General features: G+C 32.6%; 1 protein-coding gene across 1 annotated transcript in view; it reads right to left on the reverse strand.

Moving 5' to 3' along the window:
* LOC129231386 (twinfilin-2-like) overlaps nucleotides 1–20,158 on the reverse strand; it is a 55,574-nt gene that overhangs the window by 20,677 nt on the left and 14,739 nt on the right. Inside the window, exons 2-7 of the mRNA XM_054865683.1 lie at nucleotides 19,063–19,140; nucleotides 17,610–17,661; nucleotides 15,654–15,780; nucleotides 11,594–11,689; nucleotides 6,251–6,355; nucleotides 1,666–1,788 (exon numbers count right to left, since the gene is read on the reverse strand). Of these exons, the coding sequence (XP_054721658.1) occupies nucleotides 1,666–1,788; nucleotides 6,251–6,355; nucleotides 11,594–11,689; nucleotides 15,654–15,780; nucleotides 17,610–17,661; nucleotides 19,063–19,140 (581 nt within the window). The remainder of the gene's footprint in view (nucleotides 1–1,665; nucleotides 1,789–6,250; nucleotides 6,356–11,593; nucleotides 11,690–15,653; nucleotides 15,781–17,609; nucleotides 17,662–19,062; nucleotides 19,141–20,158) is intronic.

Raw genomic sequence — 20,158 nt, forward strand, 5'->3', positions numbered from 1 at the left:
AGATAAATAGAATGCAATACACCTTATCCTCTGACGTTGACCGGGTGATCTTATTTCTCTCACGTATTTCCATCCCACAACATTCAGCACGAAGACACCCTTCAAACCACATGGTTATTGCGAATTCAGGACAAGCGGCATTCGTTTTTTCTCATATAAGAACAAAACAGTACGAAACAAACTGGTAGCAAAGAAAAACTATTGGTTTAAAAATTAGTATTAAGACATATATGCATAATTTATAGTCTATGTCACTCAGTAAAAGGGCATCTTTCATGTAGTGAAAGAATTTTTCAAATCGTTGCAATGGTTTCGGATATTACCTCGAACATATAAACATACAAAAATCCACTCTCTCTCTTTAAAATTTTAGTATAGATTTTTTCTTTATTGAGTTGTAAAATAAACTTCTTTAAAATGATAGTTGGTGTCCCAAACGCATATCTATTGCTGCATACATGAAAGAAAGATCAAAATGTTAAGTGTACCAAGTTAGGGAGAGGGATCCCTAACTTGGGAAAGGGACAGTAAACTTTTTTTGTTGTTGTAGATTTTGAAAGGGACATATCTATACATCTATACCTTGTTCTGAGGTAAAGTACTTAGGTACATCCTAAAAATTGAATACTTTGTTCTAATGGAAAACATGTGATTAATGTGCTACTAAAAGTAAAAGCTCAAAACTGTCCCAAGTACGGGCACTTGACTGTATAATAATGATTCTCTTGTATGCCGTCAAGTTTTCTGAACGTTAGGTAATGTTTGAGTTTTGTTATGTCTTTGTTATGAGCTAAAAACAAGCAAACAAAATTGATATTTTTGAAAGAAAAAATTAAATCTTCGTAAATATTTTTTGCAGTATGCGCCACATCTAAAATTGAACAATTTAAAAGCTAAATTGTTTTTGTTCATAGATTTTTGAAGAAAACTGAAATGCAATTAAAACAGATTAAATGTTCCAAAGGTTGTTCTTTTTTATTTAATATCATTGCTTATAGTTCAGGACTATAAATCTGCGGATAAATCAGAATTTCGGATTGCTGCTGAAGACATTCCAGAGGTAAAAACATTGACCAATCGTCTTAATGGATGTTTAAAAAAGTTATGAACTTTCACTGAAAAAACTGCCATATAAACATGCTTAAATTTCAGCACTTTGGTCTAAAAAATGATGTTTAAAGCAGGAAGATCGGACTTATTCATGGCATAAAAATAAGGGGGGGGGGGGAGAGTTCAAAAAAAATCTTTTTTTGAAAAAATTTCCAAACAAATTTTGTTTTTTTTCAGTATCGTTCAAGAGTAAAGAAGTTTAGCTATTAGTGTACAATCTTTAAAATCATTTAAATGGGAATTTTAAAATAAAAAGGAAACGCTAAATTCTGGATAATTCAGGGCTTAAAAAGATAAATCTATGCATGCTTTTCCAAACATAGGATTTTCTGAAATTGAGACTATTAGGTGAGTTTGAATGCACAGAGGGGAAAAAATGTCTTGAAGAACACTTCAATTTTCAAGAAATCTTTAGATTTTTTACAGTATAATATTTTTTTTAAATGCTTTATCAAGCATTATGATTTCACTACAAATGTATCATATAAACATAACTATGAAGCCATTACATCCAATAATTATTCTTAATTCATAGAATGTAGAGAGCACTCTTACCAACTGAATGTAATTTATGTGACTGTCTTTTAAATCAATTAGAGCATTGATAACGTCATCTGAAATGGGAAATGCAACTCCTTGTACTGCTTGATGAGTAACATCTATTCCTCCAGATGCTGCCTAAATATTCAAACAATAGAAATAAAAAGATCTTCATCACCTATCACAAATTATGGCAATACAGCAATTATGTTTATAAAAAATTTTCTTTCATAAAGAAAAACTCAAAATAAAAAATCTTCTTAAAGCTTTTACATAAACATGCATTCCAGTCATATTAGACATTACAATCACGAAGTCCCCCGTAGTTCTGTTTTTTTTTATTAAGTTGTTTGGGCCAGTTAGGGTAGTGTAAATCTAAGTTTGCAGTTTTCAAAAACCTGTGCTCGCTGCGTAATTTGCAAAAAACTGCAAAAATTTTTTGGATTTTTTTAAGTTTTTCCGTTCTAACTCCTAAACTATGCAACTTTTGATTTAAATGTGAATACCTATTTTAAAGCACCATAAATTTCTAACAATTTAAGCTAAAGTGGCGTTCTGTACAACCAATAGTTTAGGAGATATTGTACTTCAAAAATTGGCCAGTTTTTGCAAAAAATGAAAAAAAAAATGCTTTGATCATATTTCAGGTCAAATATCGACATAAATTCCAACTCTTCAAGAAAAAAACTGGATGTACTGTTGCAGTAAATTCGATTGGATTTCATGTAAGCCAAAAACAAAATCTGTAGATTAAATAATTCTTTTGCAATTGCAAAAGAAACAAATAATCAGAAACTACCATTTTTGATGAAATGAGACAAAAAACTTCTCAAGACAATACGAAGTTTCAAATCTGAAAAAGAGGCAAAGAATCATATAATAAGATTCTAATGTGTGTTTGTACAAGTTATCTGTGTCAAGAAAACACACCGGTTATTAAGGGGGAAAAATAGGTCAATAGTTGACAGGCCTATGCACAGGTAATGCAAACATTCCTTCCCCTATCTATACATTTCACACTGATGAATTTCGGCAGAAATTACGCTTTTGATTGGAAAGGGACCTACCAAGTTTTATTTTGAATAGAGAATGTTTTTGAACAAAAGACTCAAAACAAAATACTAATTTCCTTTAGAATAAGTGAGATCTCTGGACAAAAAAAAGAAAACAGAAGGATCTCAAAAGGTTGAAACTGCATTTATATGTTAGTTTTATCACTAAAGCATATCTTAAAAATACAATTAATGTCTTGCTTTTTAGGGTTTCCTTAATGGGTATGATCGTACATCCAAACTGAAAAAAGATGGTATTGATAGATTGAATTTTTTTCTTTTTGTTATTTTTTTCCTTCCATTTTCGGCGATTAGAATTGCAAAGATGTTGTGAGAGTCTTTGCAAATGGCACATTGCACAAAGTTGAGCAGCTGAGACCAGCTTTGCAACAAGATCATGCTCTCATTCATCAATTCTTGCACTAAGATGAGAGAAATCTAAAAAGAACGGGTGAGGCTGGTTCTCTTACTGTTGTGATTAGTGAAGAACCAATTTTAAAATTTATGTTGGTCTTTGACCACCTCCACTGTGAGGCATCCTTCTCCTTTGCCAACCATATTTTTTTCACTTGGTGGTACCTGCAATACAAATGGAATGAATGAAGCTACTCTTTTGGTTGAAGACTAACCAAGACGGTTCACATTTGCATTACAGGCTGCTTAGACGAACAGGTGGAACTGAATACTGTTGCAGGGTATCGGTGGATGCCTCATTTCCATACATAGCAATCAGCTCCATCTTTACAGCTAGGGCTTTGTGACTCACTTCAGGAAAAAAAGCTATTGTGGCCAAGTGTCAATCCAATACTGAAAAACACAGCACAGACATGGAAAGATGTGGTATCACATTCACTAACTGCGTGAAGAAAGAGTATGAACCTAAGAGCTGTTCCATTTTTCCTTGGGTGAAAGAACATTTATAAAGCTAAATACAAATTAACTGGACTTCGGCACTTTTCTGGAAGGAAATATTTTGAAAGTTTGAAACAGAAACAGCAAAAAAAAGAACAAGCACATCTACATCTTCTTCATCAACGATCACGATCTAGTGAGAAGTACTTTTCTCGATGGCGGTTTGGATAATGTATCATTTCTGTATCTTCAGTATCTGTAACTTTTCAGTATCTGTTTCTCTTGTCATTATTTTTTCAATGCCCTCAAGTCCAAAAGTAGGGTGCAACTCAGTATTGAGGTGTCATTTATTACACAATTTGGAAAACTGCTTCTTCTGAGGCACACTGATGTTGAGAAGTCAAATATAATAATATTGTTCTAGCACGCAGTCGTTCTGGTGTATCCAAAGACAGTACAGATGTCCCAGAGACAATCTAATTCTCCAATAAAGTTTAGCATTAACACAATTCATTAAATTCACCAAAAAAGCACACAGTTGAAGTGTTGAAAATGTTACAACTATGGATTAGTTTGTTCAGTCGTCTGATATCAGAACTATTCATTATTCAAAATAAAACTTGGTAGGTCACTTTCCAGTCAAAAACGAAATGTGGCCGAAAATTCACCAATGTGAAACGTATAGATATGTAGGGGAAGGAATGTTTGAGTTACCTACATAAGCCTGTCAAAGATTGGCCTATTTCCCCCCTTCATAACCGGAGCGTTTTCCTGACAAATAACTTATACAAACACACATTAGAATATTATGTGACTCTTTGCCCCTTTTTCAGATTAGGATCTTCCATATTGTCTTGAGAAGTGCTTTGTCTCATTTCTTAAAAAAATGAATTTTCCGATTTTTTGTTTCTTTTGAACTATGGAATCTACAGACTTTGTTTTTGGCTTAAATGAAAGCCAATTAAATTTACTGCAACAGTATATCCATTTATTTCTTGAAGAGTTGGAATTTATATTGTAATTTGACCTGAAATGATCAAAGCATTTTTTTCATTTTTCGCATAAAATAGCCAATTTTTGAAGTACGATATCTCCTAAACTATTGGTTGTACGGAGCGGCCCTTTAGCTTAAATTGTTAGAAAATTATTGTGCTTTAAAACAGTTATTCACATTTAAAATCAAAAGTTGTAGTTTAGGAGTTAGAATGGAAAAACTAAAAAAAGTCCGAAAATGTTGCAGTTTTTTGTGAATTACGCAGCGAGCACAGGTTTTTGAAAACTGCAAACTTAGATTCACACTACCCTAAGTGACCTAAACAACATATTAAAAAATCAGAACTACATCGTGCTTTGCGATTTTAGCCCGTCTTTTGTATAATATGACTGGACTAATGTACTCCTAATAAATTTATGGAAAATGTTTTACCATAAAAACTCTAAGGATAAAAATATAATGAAAACATTAAAGTAAAGACATAATACATCTTTCACATCAACAAAACATTTGTTATGCTTTAGACATGCATCCTAATAAATAACAGAAATATGTCAAACAAGGAAACTTAATTAGAATTAAGCTCATCCTGAACTTAGATGAATTAAAAGAGGTTATGAGTAATTCTCCAAAACATGTAACCTTTGAACGAAAATATTTTTCAATTTTCAAACCTTTTGTTTTCTTTTTTTTTCCATTGTTACATGAAAGTGTTACCTCCTAGAAGTAACCATAAATAATGGTCCAGCTAAATTCCAAGTATTTTTACTCATAAATAAAAGAAATAAAAAAAATTCCTTGTTGAAAGAAAAAAAGAAAAAGTCTTTTAGTATTTGAAACCAATTTAACATAAAGAAGTAAATTTGTTAATTGTGCAAAAAACGAGCTATTTTCAATTTCATTGCGAAAAGGTTCATAACTTTGGAGCTACAGGCTAAAAGGGTCAACAAAAAAGAGCAAAATAAAAGCCAATCTCAAGAACACACTGAAAAACCATAACACATACGGGTCATTTTCCAGAAAATATAACTTTTGAATGCAAATATTTATCAATTTAGAAACCTTTTCTTTTCCTTTTTTTTTTTTCATTCTTACATGAAAGTGTTACACACTAGAAGTAACCATAAACAATGACCCAGCTAAGTTACAATTATTTTACTCATAAATAAAAAAAAATAAAAAAATGCCTTGTTCATGGAAAAAAAGAAAAAAACTTTTAATGTTTAAAAATGGAGGCCAATTTAGTATCAAAGTAGTAATTTTGTTAATGGTGCAAACAATGAGCTATTTTAATGATTAGTGTGTATCTAATTCTTGAAAAAAATAGGAGCATATTTAAACCTATATTAACAAGAAGAACATTAGAAAAGGTAAAAGCATTAGTAACTGAATGAAGAAAAAACCATTTTTTATCCCATTCAGAGGAGCAAACCATGGTGATAAGAAAAACAAATCTACATCAGGACAGTTATCAAGGTGGGGAGGACATTGATTTTTAATATAATACAAAAGCTAAAATACAATAATAAATTGGTAAAAAAAAAAAAAGTTTTTTGTGTATCACAGTCATGCAATGCTATAAGATAAAGAGAAGTTAAAATAGGTTCAGAGTAGAAAAGCCATATTTTTTAAATGCAAGAATTTATAAAAATATATAATCCATAAAAATGCAAGAAATATGCTACACAAAAGGTAGAATTACTTCATATGTCCGGATTTGTTGTAATACTGCTTCAGAAGAGCTCATAGGCTGAGGACAGCTTTCACTTTCAATATGTTTTTTGTATCCTAGCAATCGAACTTCCTCCTGAAAAATTTAATGAAAATGAAGATGTGTGTGTTTATATTGTCACAAAACATTAACATCTGAACAACAGTTTGATCATCACACAAAATCAACATGATAAAAATTTAGAACCAAAGTAGATGAAAGCTGTACATTTTGTTAACAGTTATTCGTCCAGTCTTGCTGGTGTACAGTAAAACCCTTCTGAAGCAGAAACATTAGGAGGAAAACATTTTGTTTGCAGAAGAGGGGTGTTTTCTAGACAGGTTATCTTTTTAAATTCATTTATTTATTTCATTTATTTTTTAATTTCAACATAAATATCTTTATATCCACACTTTGTTGAAATATTTTAGCATCTGCATATTTCCTTTTTAATTTACTAGTTTTTTCAAATACAATACATAATAATTGATGCTATTTTATCAGGTAAATAAAATATATCAAGTTACAAGATACTCCTATGAAGCACTCACGCTTGAAAGAAGGAGCTCAAAAACCCGGTTTTCAAAGTTTTTTTTTTTTTTGTAAATAAGACCAAAGATGTGACTTGTTTGCTTACTTTACGATGATAGCGATGCTAAAACTTTTAATATGATAACTCACTTTTGAAGTTCAATGAAATTAAGGAAATTATGGCATATTCATAAATAAAAAACCTTTTGAGAAATAATATATATGCGATTAACCATGTTTAAAAAAAAATTGTTTTCTGATTTCAATGCAACAACGCAACTATGGTTTTGAATCCTGCCCCCAATGAGTTAAGATTATATATTCACGGACATTTGGACCAGAATACAGCTGAAAAAGATAAGTCATTTAAAATTACATTTTCTGGCTCATGGGAAGATTGAACCCATGAGCTTCAAGATATTAGCAGAATCCTCTTACCAATTGAGCTAATGGTCCTCCATCTCAGAATGCTATACACTAAAGCAATGCGGAATAAAGCAACAAAAGAAATTGAAATTGATGCTTCTGCTTTGTTAATATATTTTTTAAAAGTTAAAATATGATTCACCATGGTCAAATCAATATCATGCTTCCTGAATTTAAAGACAACAGAAGTGTAGCTCAGAATCCTAGAATGAGTTTAGATTACATAGTAATGGATATTTGAATAGAGTTTTTCAGAAGGAAATACATCTTTAAAACAATATTTTTCAACCCCTGAGGATTCGAACTCACGTCCTTTCTATTATTAGCATGACGTGCTAACCAACTGAGTCAGCGTGCCTCCACTTTGGAAATGCTGCATCTTTGTTTTGAATATTTTTAACAAGTTATAGTACGATTTACCACAGTAAAATTTAATGTCTTGTTTCCTGAATTTAACAACAGAACTTTTCTAACTGTACCATAATTTGGTGTGAAGTCCAAATTCAACAGTATACACAGGCTATAAGGACCCGTTAATAGGGTAAGCAACCATTCACAGCAAAAGAACACATTCAAACAAAGAAAGAACAAGGAGCAGAGAAAGTACATCCATGTCCGATTGAGACTCTAACTCAGAACCTCCCCATCTGCAGTCAGACTTCTCTGACTACTTGACAAGGCCCATATCATAGATTTGCAACATATTTTTCTAAAACACAATGTCATGTTTCATTTGGAAGCAATCAGACTAACCATTAGAAGCTCTGAAATAAATCAAAGAAGATACTATACAAATTTCAGTAGCAGCTTCCATGATGTTTTCTTGCAGAATGGGGTCAGACATCCAAATTGTTTTGTTTCTGGTGGACACAAACCATTGAAAAACAACTGCATTTGCCTTAAGTATGTTACTTTTTAGAAAATTATTTTTCTTCTACAGATTTTCATTTATTAACCATGCTTTACAAAAAGGGTTTTTTTGATCCTACTAGGGGCTATTTTTTTTTCAGCTAACAACCCTGTTGGAGCAACCCCTGATCTCTCCAGAAGACACCATTGATTTACAATAGGAACTTACAGGACTTTAGACTACGACAAATTTAACACATCCCAGTCACTATTAACGAACAGGGAGGATTTTCAACCAGTTAGCATTGAACCCTGGATTCTTCCATGCTGGGTCCAAAGCCTTACCAATCAGTCCTTCATGACATATGTTTGAAAAATTCAAAGCTTTTATAGTTATTGGCAGTACGCTACCTAGAAACAATGCCTGCATAGTTTGTTAGCCATCTCAAACTGAGCGTAGCAACAGCAAGACAGAGAGGGGGGGGGGGGAGAAAGAAAGAAGAATTACATAATAATCATTTCCTTTTTTATTTTTATCCATTTATTTACTTACTTTTACTAGTATTTTATTGGTAAGAAAAACCCGTTTCCTTGTCAATCCTGAAAAATTAAGTTGCACATAAAGCGAATAACAAAATTGCTAACTACTGTTTAGATTAATTAATTTCCGTAACTGCTTGTCGACTTTGCATCAAAGATAAACTTTTCAATGTAATTTTTTTTTCTTGAAATTTAATTTATGAAATAATCTGTCTGCAATAAAGAATATATCAATGTATATGACTCCCAAAATAGTGTCTGCATATGAAGGGTGTCCACATTTGAAGGGTGCCTCCTTAGAGGTTTTACTGAATAAGAAACTTAGTACAGAACACTTAACTATTGTAACAGGATCTTTTCCAGGAATTATTAATAAAAAAATATTTTAGCAACCTGACTGTAACTTGATATACTACTAAAAGGTTTGATATTTACTTTATAATCTATCATTTCAAGTGAGCAACCTCAATAAGTTTTCACTTAAACTGCTTCCTCATTTTCATGATAAATTGTCAATGTGGACTTTGCTGTATAGGAAACACTAAACAAGCTCTTAAAATTCACTCCAAAGAATAAAAATCATGTTAAGAATAACGTTGAACATTGGTCAGAACTATTAAATTTCAATCACACATTTGAGTAAGTTCAGGTAAAAGTATGCAGAAATATTTACTCCTTCAGATACCAGACCATAGGTGTTACTGGTCAATCAGGAGTAAAAAGCTGTAAGACCTTGAGCGATACAAGCTGTTATTGACTAGTAAATCTTTCTTTAACCAGAGTAACATTTCTGCAGCAATTAAATAGATTCCCATCAAGGTTTTGTCATTTGATTGAATCATGAGACATAGAAAAAGAGGCCTTTACATGGACAATTTTCGTTCTTATGAAAAATTTTCAAGTTTACCCTTTTTCAAAATGTTGCAAGCCAAAAACTGGATACTGAGGGAGTTTACACCTAGCCTGTATCCATTATTAAACTAAAATCAAGGCACTGTAATGCAATCAATTTGATCAGCGGAAGCATGCTGAGAAATCTGACAAGAATCAATTTATCAACGATATATTTGCAGAGTAACGAAAGAAAGTCACATCAATTATTTATGACAATGGTAAATTAGGATTGTTTCTAGCTTACAACAGTAGTTACTTAGATTTATTCTTGTAAATTACAATAGTAACTCATTCCCTTTTGCCAACTAATTTTTAGACATGCAGTATTTCATTATTCATGACATAGCTAGTAATATTTATATACACAATAACCTCTTTCAAAATATCACAATATAAAATGTAAAATTTTTTTTAAATGAATGTAGACAAAGCAAAGTTGCTTTTGATGTTGTTATTTTAACTTTTCCCTATAACTAAAAAAAGCGGGTGAGAATGGTTTGGAGGGTGAGAATGATACAAACCCCAGTTTTGACTTAATAAGTGTTCATAGTGCATTCTGGGCAATCCCAGTTTCAATGGGAACTATTGTGCAACCTTCTCTGGTACTGAGAGAGTTGTTATGACTATCAAAACGGCCTGCCAGATGAATAATCTGGTGATTGTGAATTTATTTGTGGTGAGCAACTAGTGCTATGTGTTTGTACTTAGCTCGGAAATTTATGTTGGTGGACTTTTAGTGCAGAAGGAATCACAATTTCGTAGGTACCTTTTGCTTTCATGTTACATAAAGAAAGTTACCTCCAATTTTTATTCATAAATAAAATATTTTGATGTTGCTACAGTTACAAATGTGTAAAGTTTACAATTTGGAGGATGAGTATGGTTCAGTAATTAGTCGATATTTTGGAGGGTGGGTTGGGTCAGGGGAAATAGTACCCAGGAAAAATCACGGGTGTAGAAGCAAGTGAGTTTGAAGTTTCAACGATGTTGAAGTGAGGTAAGTTTTAGCAGTGGCCTGAAAAAGATGATAAGATTTGGTATCCATCTTCAAAAATTATGAAGAAAAGAAAATCTTTGTTTCATCTCCATTTTATGATGTACTTGATTCTCGAAAGTTCAATTTTCAGCATAACTTACATCAACAACTCTCCTGTTATAGTATAAGAAAGGTAGAGTATGGTATAAATCACCAAAACCTATATGAAAACGTTGAAACATGTGCTGTACCTTTCTCACCCGCAGTGAGAGAGTGAGAAAAATACAAAGAAAAACTGCTCTGGAGGAGGTGTGGGTAAAGTTTCAATTTATTTCAGTCGGAATTGAAAGCCAAGGTCCTAAATTACAATAATAAAACTTGATTTTTTTCGAATGAATGTTGAGTAATTACAGTCAGAAATGTACTAAAACTGTACCATAGTTACCTGCTTTTACGGTAATATAAATAGTAATGCATTTCCGAGCAATATGGACGAACCCAAAATTTTCAGGGGAAAGTGGATATTTTTGCAAGGTTTTTGGTACGGCTGTAAGAAATTGTATGGGCTGCAAGTACTTCCTTTTTGAAAATGTATTACAATTAGATGATCACAATTCTCTTGCAACTTACTATGAAATGCATATATTCCACATCTCATAGTATTGGAACTTGAAGTAGGTCCAGTAATGGGACTTAAAGTTAAGCATTCTTTTTTTAAAGGGTTATATTTTGTCTTTAAATATCAATCAAGAAAAATAATGGGTTACTAAACTGCCTCCCACTCTTTAGCTGCAGAATTTTTTTCAGCAGTCTGTATGTAGATTAAAAAACTTCAGAATAGTATGCAGGGTAAACCAAAATTACATTAATCATAAAATTTTAAATCAGCATCAAGAAATAATTACGATATGAAACTATAAAACTGAAAGTAAAACATGTTTTACTCACTGTGCTGAAGATAAGCAAATAAAAAGTTATAAAAAAGTATAAATGCTACAGAAACAGAAATAATAAAAGAAAAATTGATTTACATAAATTAGAATATTTGGCAATTCAAAAAGAAAAAAAAAAAGTCTTATTTTTGCTTGTAATAAAAATTAAAGGTTTTACTCTCTTACCCTTCGTGTTCCAAATACTTCATCTTTTATTTGACCACCTCCAAATTCTTTTTTTATGGTAGCTTTTGTAGATGCATACAACATTTTCTGACGCACCTACATATTAAAAGACATGGGAGTCATTAATATACTACATATTACAGAACAAATGTCATATGCTCTCTTGGTGAATTTTTCTTGTTGACACCAAAAAGGTGTTGACAAGAATGGAATACATGCAGTGGCACACACAAGAAGAGGGTCCAGGGGTCCGAACCCTCCCTACGTCCTTCAGTTTTTTTGATTAACTACAATACTATGTATGTAAAACATAAAATATTTCCAAGCAATAATTTCAGATTTTTCAAATAAAATAATAAAATTTAGTTTCTCTCTTTCCTCCCCTACAAAATTGAACTGCAAATGAACATAAATTGTTCTATAATTATGATTCTGCTTTGCTGTTTTTATTTTTAACTATGAGAAAAGTAAGTTCATTCATTTTTGTGCTTTCTGGTATTTTAATTAAGAATCTTTTTCATAATTAAGTAGTTACTCAAACATTTTAAAAAATGTTTTTTGTCGCGGACAATCAGAAAAAAATCAAGATATGTTTAATACAGGTTGGAGAATGATAAGATAACAGTGGACTTCCGTTCTTGGACCCTCCCCCCCCCTTTGAAAAATTCTTGTGTGCGCCACTGGATACATGACATTTTAATTTTGCCAAATGCTTATGTCGTACATTGTTCTTGGCAATGTTTTTTTTTTTTTGGGGGGGGGGGATTTTTGAGTGAAATTTTTTTCAAATACAATACTTCCTTTTTTGTAAAAGGAAGTAAAAAAGAAGAAAATAGAAGAAGATAGAAAAAATAACTTAGCCTGTTTCTGTCATTGTGGTTTTTTGCTTGGGTTGGGTGGTTATTTGCCTAAACTACTGTATTTTTATAATATAAATTACAATATAAATTGATATTTTAATGTTCTTTGACACAGTTGATATTCATTTAAATTTGGACATGGCATTTAACATTTACAACTTTTATATTTAGGGACAAAGTCATAAAATGAATGGAGAAATAATTACTTTTCTGTTTCTGCAAAAAGGCGGATTTCGTCCCTGATATTTACCTTTTCAGCAATTTCATTTTCTTGAATTGTGAAATGTAAAAGTTTATCAACTTCATCCATTTCAGAATCAAAATATTTAGCCTTCTCTTTCATTCTGCTAAAATAGAACAGAATCTGTTCTTGTGTTAAATATTCTTCTGGGCTTCTTTTTCTTACCCTGATCAGTCAAATATCTCAACATTTTTACAATATTATGAACTGTTCATTTATTTCCTTTTTTTTCCTTTGTTGAAGCACTCAAGAAATTTCTTTTGATTTTGATTTAGAGGCGTTACTTTTTTTTTTTTGGCTTTAGTGCCCACTTATATTGTGAAACATGACTTGAAAACATTGCATAGCTACTATCAATATATGTCACAGAACAATAAAATATCAATTAATACTGAAAACTATATTATTAAGACCAATAATTCAGGCAAATAGCATGAAGAAGCAAAAAGCCATGACACCAAAAATAGACAAAGTTATTAATTTTTTAAAAAAATTTAAAGCATTTCGCCTCAATGGAATTTACTGTTTTGGTAAGACTAATAATAAGGCACAACAAGGACAAAAAAATTAATTCAATATGTTGTTCGCGCAAGGAGTTACGGCAGTTTGAATATCAGTAAAATGTGACATTTTCCCTATTTCGACCTAATGTAGCTAAAAGCACATTAAATTTGCGTTAGTTAATTATGCATTTTTTTAAAGTGCACATAGTTACTTTTCAAGCGACAGTACTTTTGCCATGGCAACTGAAAGGTGCAATCTGTTTTTAAACCTCAAAAGTGCTAAAAAAAACGTCAAAAATTCCACTTTTTTCTTCATACATAAAAAGAATTTGGAGGCAAATTGTTAGCAACAATTGTGGCTCATAGCAATTTCCTTGTCTTAAAAATCCGCTCAATTTTCCTGCCACGCATTGACCTTTAGGGGCCCATAAAAACTGAACAACTCAACTTCAGAACAAAAAATTCTGAATTTGGGCTTTTAACAAGACAGGTAACAATTAGTAATTTTTTGGAGAAAATCTGAGATGGCATGAATCACATCATAATGCTAGGCGTGACAGTTTCTCAGATTCCTGCTCTTAAGTGATTACAATATCCAATGAAAGTGTCTTATACCATTACCATCATCAAACGTACAACTCTACGATACATAGTGCAACGTTACATATGGAAAGATTGTATTGTTCAATGGGAATTATATGTTGGTCTCTTTTGATCTGGAAATGAAGTAAATCAATTTGTTTGAAACCTCATAAAAGTGAAAGGAAAAAATATTTCTGACTATAAAATTTCAAATTAAATAGTACCTTTATAATATTTATTTAAGATAGATAGTTTTTTTAACCCGAACTAGGTTGGGACGGGCCTCTAGCATAAAATATAAAATAGAATTTAAAATAATGGTATACACAAAATTAGGGATGTGTATAGTGTAAAATCAAATATTAAAGAAAAACAGGTCAGTTTTACACAGGCAGATGCAGTAGGACTTCAAATGCAAAAAAAAACGAGCTGATGTGTGCATCACATTACTTCCTTTTGCTCCAATTTAATGTCTTTTACTCATTATTGGCAATTTTAATGTGATTCAATTGTTTACTTTCTAAATATCAACAACAGTGGCCATATCGAAACCAAATTAAAAAAAAAAAAAATTAATTTGAATTTTGACGTCTTGAATTCAAATTATGTTTTTCGCAATCACGAGTGTGTGTATGTAGGCGTGTATGTTTGTGTGGGGGGGTATGTGTTTGTGTCTGTGTGCCGGCATAAGTGTGTGGGTAGTTGTGTGTATGAATTTGTGAGGGGGGGGTATGTGTATGGTGTGTGTGCAGGTATGAATGTGTGGGTAGTTGTGTGTATGTATATGCTTTTGTGTGTGTATGTGTCGGTGTCTGTATGTATGCATGTGTGTTTGTGTATGTGTATGTGTGTGTAGTTGTGTATGTATGCGCGTGTGTGTAGGACATGGATGCAACCTGGAGACGGCTTTCGCTATAGGAGCAGCATCGTAAGGAGCCAGTCGACGGTGATGGTGCGGAGGGTGGCGGTGGGAAAATAAAATGATAGGACGCCAAAAACAGTCAAGTGAAAGCAATAAGCAATCGTGATTGCTCAAAAAAAAAAAAAACATCGCAAAATTTGTTGCCAAATTGGCGACAAAACTTGGCGACCAAAAGACTGGCGATGTATTGCCAAGTGTCCAACAAATTATAACACCACTTGAGTTTACATCGAAATTAATAATGATTTCCCCCCAAAAAGGGGCAAAAGACCCCCTTAGGAACATCCGAATGCAACCAAAATGGAAGATGCACAACTAGACCCCACTAGGAATCTACGTACCAAATTTCAATTTTCTAGGGCATACCGTTTTTGAGTTATGCGAGATACATACACACATACATACGTATATACAGACGTCACGAGAAAATTCGTTGTAATTAACTCGGGGGTTGTCAAAATGGATATTTCGGGTGTCTGTAGGTTCCTAGGCGTGGTCTACGTGTGGTGTGGTTGAAAAAAACTCAACATTCATTCGGGGGTGAGAAAAATGGAAATTAAGGCCGATTTTTGAGTGAAATTTTTTTCGCGAATACAATACTTCCTTTTTTGTAAAAGGAAGTAAAAAGATGCATAAAATTTGGCTGAAAAGCAAACTTTTATGCCTTAATCCTAAAAAGTTAGACAGAATGAAAAAAAATGTTGTTTAACTTATTTTTAAGCACTTTTCAAGGAACATCAGAAAAATTGAGTAGGTACATTTTTCCTGTAAATAGTTGGGCAAAATGAAATTCAAGTAGTTTTCAAGGATTTTTAAGGACCATGGGAACCCTTAAAAAATTAAACTGTCAAAAGAATTTTATATTTCTGTACATTAATCAAACACAATTGTGGCTGATTCAAAATAAGAACTAAAATTTTAAAAATACAAGATGGCAAAAAATATTAATTACTGGTGAATCATCTGGAGACCAAAAAATGAATATCCACTCATATCCTGCTTCATTCTGAGAATCTAATCTATAAAAGATATAGCAAGGCTGCTGGTGTTCAATGCAGTTTAGCACATATTCATCATACTGTAATTTTGTTAAAGAAATATAGCACAACATTTTCTCATAAAATTACAATAAAGGTTCAATTAGGATACATAGATACATGCTCTCATTATGACTATAAAAAATTTAACCATGAAAATAAAATAATTTTATGAACAAGCAATTGTTTATGCTCTAAAACAATCAGGTCAGTGCATGATATTTTTGATTATTTGCATTAACGCAAAGATTTTTGAAAAGTCCAAGGAATACAAATAGAATATTTAGTAAAAAATTAAAAGGGTGACATACAGGTATAGGACAAAATGATAGGAACAATTGCGAAAAAAAATGAAAATATTTTATTAAAAAGGGGTTGGGCCACAATTTGCCTGAATAACAGTTTATATTTGATGTGGAACTGACAAATAAAGGTCTTGAATATAGTTCATCGGATTTCGCACCTTCCTCCTACAAGACAGTTTCGAGTTTAGACAGAGTGCGCGGAGGAGGAAATTGTTCACTTACTTTGTGTGCTCTTAAAAAACCTTACAAGAGCTCATTGATGTTCAGATCAGCGGACTGAGGACACCACATTAGATATTCTACTTCATTTTCATGCTCATGTAACCATGTTTAAAAACCATGGTGCACACGAATAGGGGCGGGTTGTTGTTTTGAAACACCGGATATTCTCCTAGAAAGAGAGTCTGAAAATTAAAGTGAAGATGATCGGCGAAAATGCTTCAATAATGTTCACTTGTGTTCCCCCCCCCCCCTTAGGACAATAAGAGGTCCCAATATATGGAAAGGTATAGCTCCCCACACCATCACAAAAACCCCTCCATGCTTCAGGGTAGGAACTAAGCAGTCAATACAATATGCTTCTGCCAGTGTTTGCCAGACGAACACACGTCCAAAGGTCTGGAATAAAGTAAATGATGACTCGCCAGACCATATGACTTGTTCCCATTTCAGCTGTGTCCAGTTTAGGTGGTCTCTGTACCACTGTAGTCTCTTCATGGCATTTTGCGCCAAAACTAACGGTTTTGGAATAGCTACTCTGCCATGAATGTGCCCAGTATGCAATTCCCATTGAATAGTTTTCATTGACACCAAGCTCTTAAGGTAGGTATTAAGTTCGGACATTATCTGAGGCATTGTAGTCTTGCTTTTTCAGGAGAAAATTCTCTTTAACACGCATCTATCCCGACCCTTCAACTTCCAATTTCACCCATTGTTTTGCTTTGCAGGAGACACCTCACCCAGATTAGTATAGGCTGTTATAACCCTTGATACAGTGGTCCTTGAAATACCCGCAAGACTGGCTGTTCTGGACACTGATGCTCCAATTATTATGCCTTTGTTTATGTTGGAGAGATTGGACATGAGCCTGCTTTGCTAAATACAGAATTTTCCATGCAACTCTCACACTGCCGAATATTTGATTGACACCTTCCCTACCACCACCATTACGTGGCAAACTATTGCAACACGTGGCTGTCATTCATTGGAGGGTCGAAGAAAGACTCAATTTTAACTGGGTGTTCCTATTATTTTGTCCTATACCTGTATATTGTACTAATGTACTTTTCTCATAATCAAGTTTTAAAGATAATTTATCTTATGTACTTGGCATTCAAAAATTTAGCTCTAATCTCAATTATTTAATTGATGAGTAAAGAACATTTCTCTACAACATTAACTTCATTGATGGAATCAAAATCTCAAATCTAATTTTCCCACCCATAAAAGAAATTGCTGTACCTTGAATTAATTATACACTTAAATATATACATTACTGTTTAAAAAAGTCCTTTACTAATCTCAAATATTACTCAGCTTAACATTACACAAACTAGAAAAAGGATATCATCTTCCCAAGATTTTTGGGATTCAAAACTTTTTTGAAGAGTCAAGGCCTCTGAAAAGGAAAAAGCAATAAAAACATCAGTTCATTCAGAAAATTTACACGCTAGCAAATACACAAAATTATAGGTTAGACCAGGGGTTCTCAAACTTTTTCGACTCGCAGCACCCTTTGAACATTTACAACTTTCTAATGGCACCCCAGTCCATCTGAATTACTTAAGGTAATTGAAAAAAAAATTTAATATCAGAAAAAAACGATGCATTAAACCATATTTGGTAACCTCATTACCAAAAATTTCCCATTTACTTCCACGGAGAGGAGAAAGGTCAATCGTCACTTTCGGGGCAACTGATAATTGTAATTTTCTGTTTTTTTTTTTTTTTTGCTACTCCTGCACATATGTGCAGCATATGCAACACAGAATCATTACCTCTACCCCATACTCCGATGTCGTATTATAAGGACACCAGCATGTAAATAAGGCAAAAATGGTCTTATTGACCGACAATGTTCCTTTCTTGTTTATCAAATCGCAAGAAAAAATGACGGTATCAAACAACATTTTTTCTTTTTGAATACTTCACCTACTTAAATTAGACTTCAAGAACAAAAAATAACTTTTTTCATACTGGTAACCTACAGTGATTCATGTAGAAACAAAACTTACCGTAAAATAAGGTCAGGTAGTTTTCACATCACTCTTCTGTGGTTTCAAATCTTTTGTTACATTGTTGCCAGGTAATAAGAAACTGCTTGCTGCTCTTTATCATCAATTAATATTTCTGATCACGATCTAGCAAATTTTTACTATGCTACATCACATCAAACAATGAGGGAACGACCTTATTGGTCTACATGACCTTATTTTGCACACCCAATAAAAACTAAAAATATATATTGATACTATGGGCACTTTGCGGCACCCCTTGCCTCTTCCTATGGCAACCCAGGGTGCCGTGGCACCCAGTTTGAGAACCCCTAGGTTAGATATTCAAGACATTTCAGGACAATAAATTCAGCACATCCTATTGTATAAATTAGTTTTATATTTCTACTAATTTTCTACATTTCTAGGTTATTCAGTCTACATCTTATACACTTCTAGTCAACGTTTCCAATATTTCTACAGTGAACAATAAAGCTTGACCACAGAGAGATGGCAGATGTACTGGAATCAGAAATGGATCGCTTCATTTTGTAATAGGTAGAATCAGTTAGATCGTGCAAGTAGTAAACACTTTACCTCTTGCGTATTCTCTATCTTTAAGAAAATGGGTACATATCAGACAGATCAAGTTTCAAATTATAAGAAAAAGAAACATTTTCTTAAATATATTATTGTGAACACACGACATTTTTTGGCATCATTAGCCACTCATGTTCTAAAAAGTAAACTAATTTTTATATCAGAGAAACAAATATAAATAGATCACAAAAAGAGACTATCATTACCGTCAATGATAATAACTTTGAATGCACGAATTCTCCCATCTTTACATTCACCGAAAAAGGTTTTTAAGTGTTGATTTGCTGAAAATAAATTATGAGAAAACATTAATAAATTGAACAAGAAAATCAAGTTTTTTCAGTACTTGAAATTCTGACAAAAATTAGCACTGAAATCATTTAATTACCAGAAAAGTTACAATGATTTCAATTTGATTAAATTTCAAAATTCACACATAAATATTATTGATACCTTGACCAAAACACATCACAGACATGTCATATATGACACAAAAAGAATGAAAAATACTGAAATTACACGGCCGAGTGCTTAAATTGCTGAAAAAATATACTGAAATTGCACGGTCAGAAGGGGGAATTATGGGTCAAAAAACCATAACATCTTCATTTTTTAAAGTAATATGCATCAAAAGTAATTGAATATTCTAAATTATCATGTTTTAGCCCAGAAAGAGATTTTTTAATGAAAAAAGTGTCATATTTAAGAAATAACTCATCATAACTGAAATAATTTGATGTTTCTCTTACAAATCAAAATAATTGGTTTTTGCTCTATTCAAAGAAGAATTTTCTCTATTTGCATGCCACTTTCATCATGTTACTAATAAATACAAATACAAATACAAATGTGACGACCAGCAACAGGCTCTGGGCCCAGCTAGGCTGGTCCTAGTCAATTAATTAGTCCCCAATGAAGATCAATGGCCCTCTTAAAGCTATCCACTCCCTTGCTCATTACCGCCTCTTCCGGTAAGCTATTCCAAGTGCCCACGACCCTGCTAAAGTAGTAGTTTTTCCTGATTTCCAAGTTAGCCTGAGATTTAAATAGCTTAAAACAATGACCCCTTGTCCTGCTTTCCCCGCAAAAATTTAATCCATTTACATTTTTCATTTTGATAAATTTAAATAACTGAATCATGTCCCCTCTGACTCTCCTTTGCTCCAGGCTATACATGTTAAGCCTATTAAGTCTGGTATCATAATCTAAATCTGAGAGTCCCCTTACTAATTTAGTTACCCTTCTTTGAACCCTTTCCAATACGAAAATATCTTTCTTCAGATAAGGCGACCAAAACTGAAC

The sequence above is a fragment of the Uloborus diversus genome, chromosome 10, assembly GCF_026930045.1.
Source record: "Uloborus diversus isolate 005 chromosome 10, Udiv.v.3.1, whole genome shotgun sequence".
NCBI classification, from domain to species: domain Eukaryota; kingdom Metazoa; phylum Arthropoda; class Arachnida; order Araneae; family Uloboridae; genus Uloborus; species Uloborus diversus.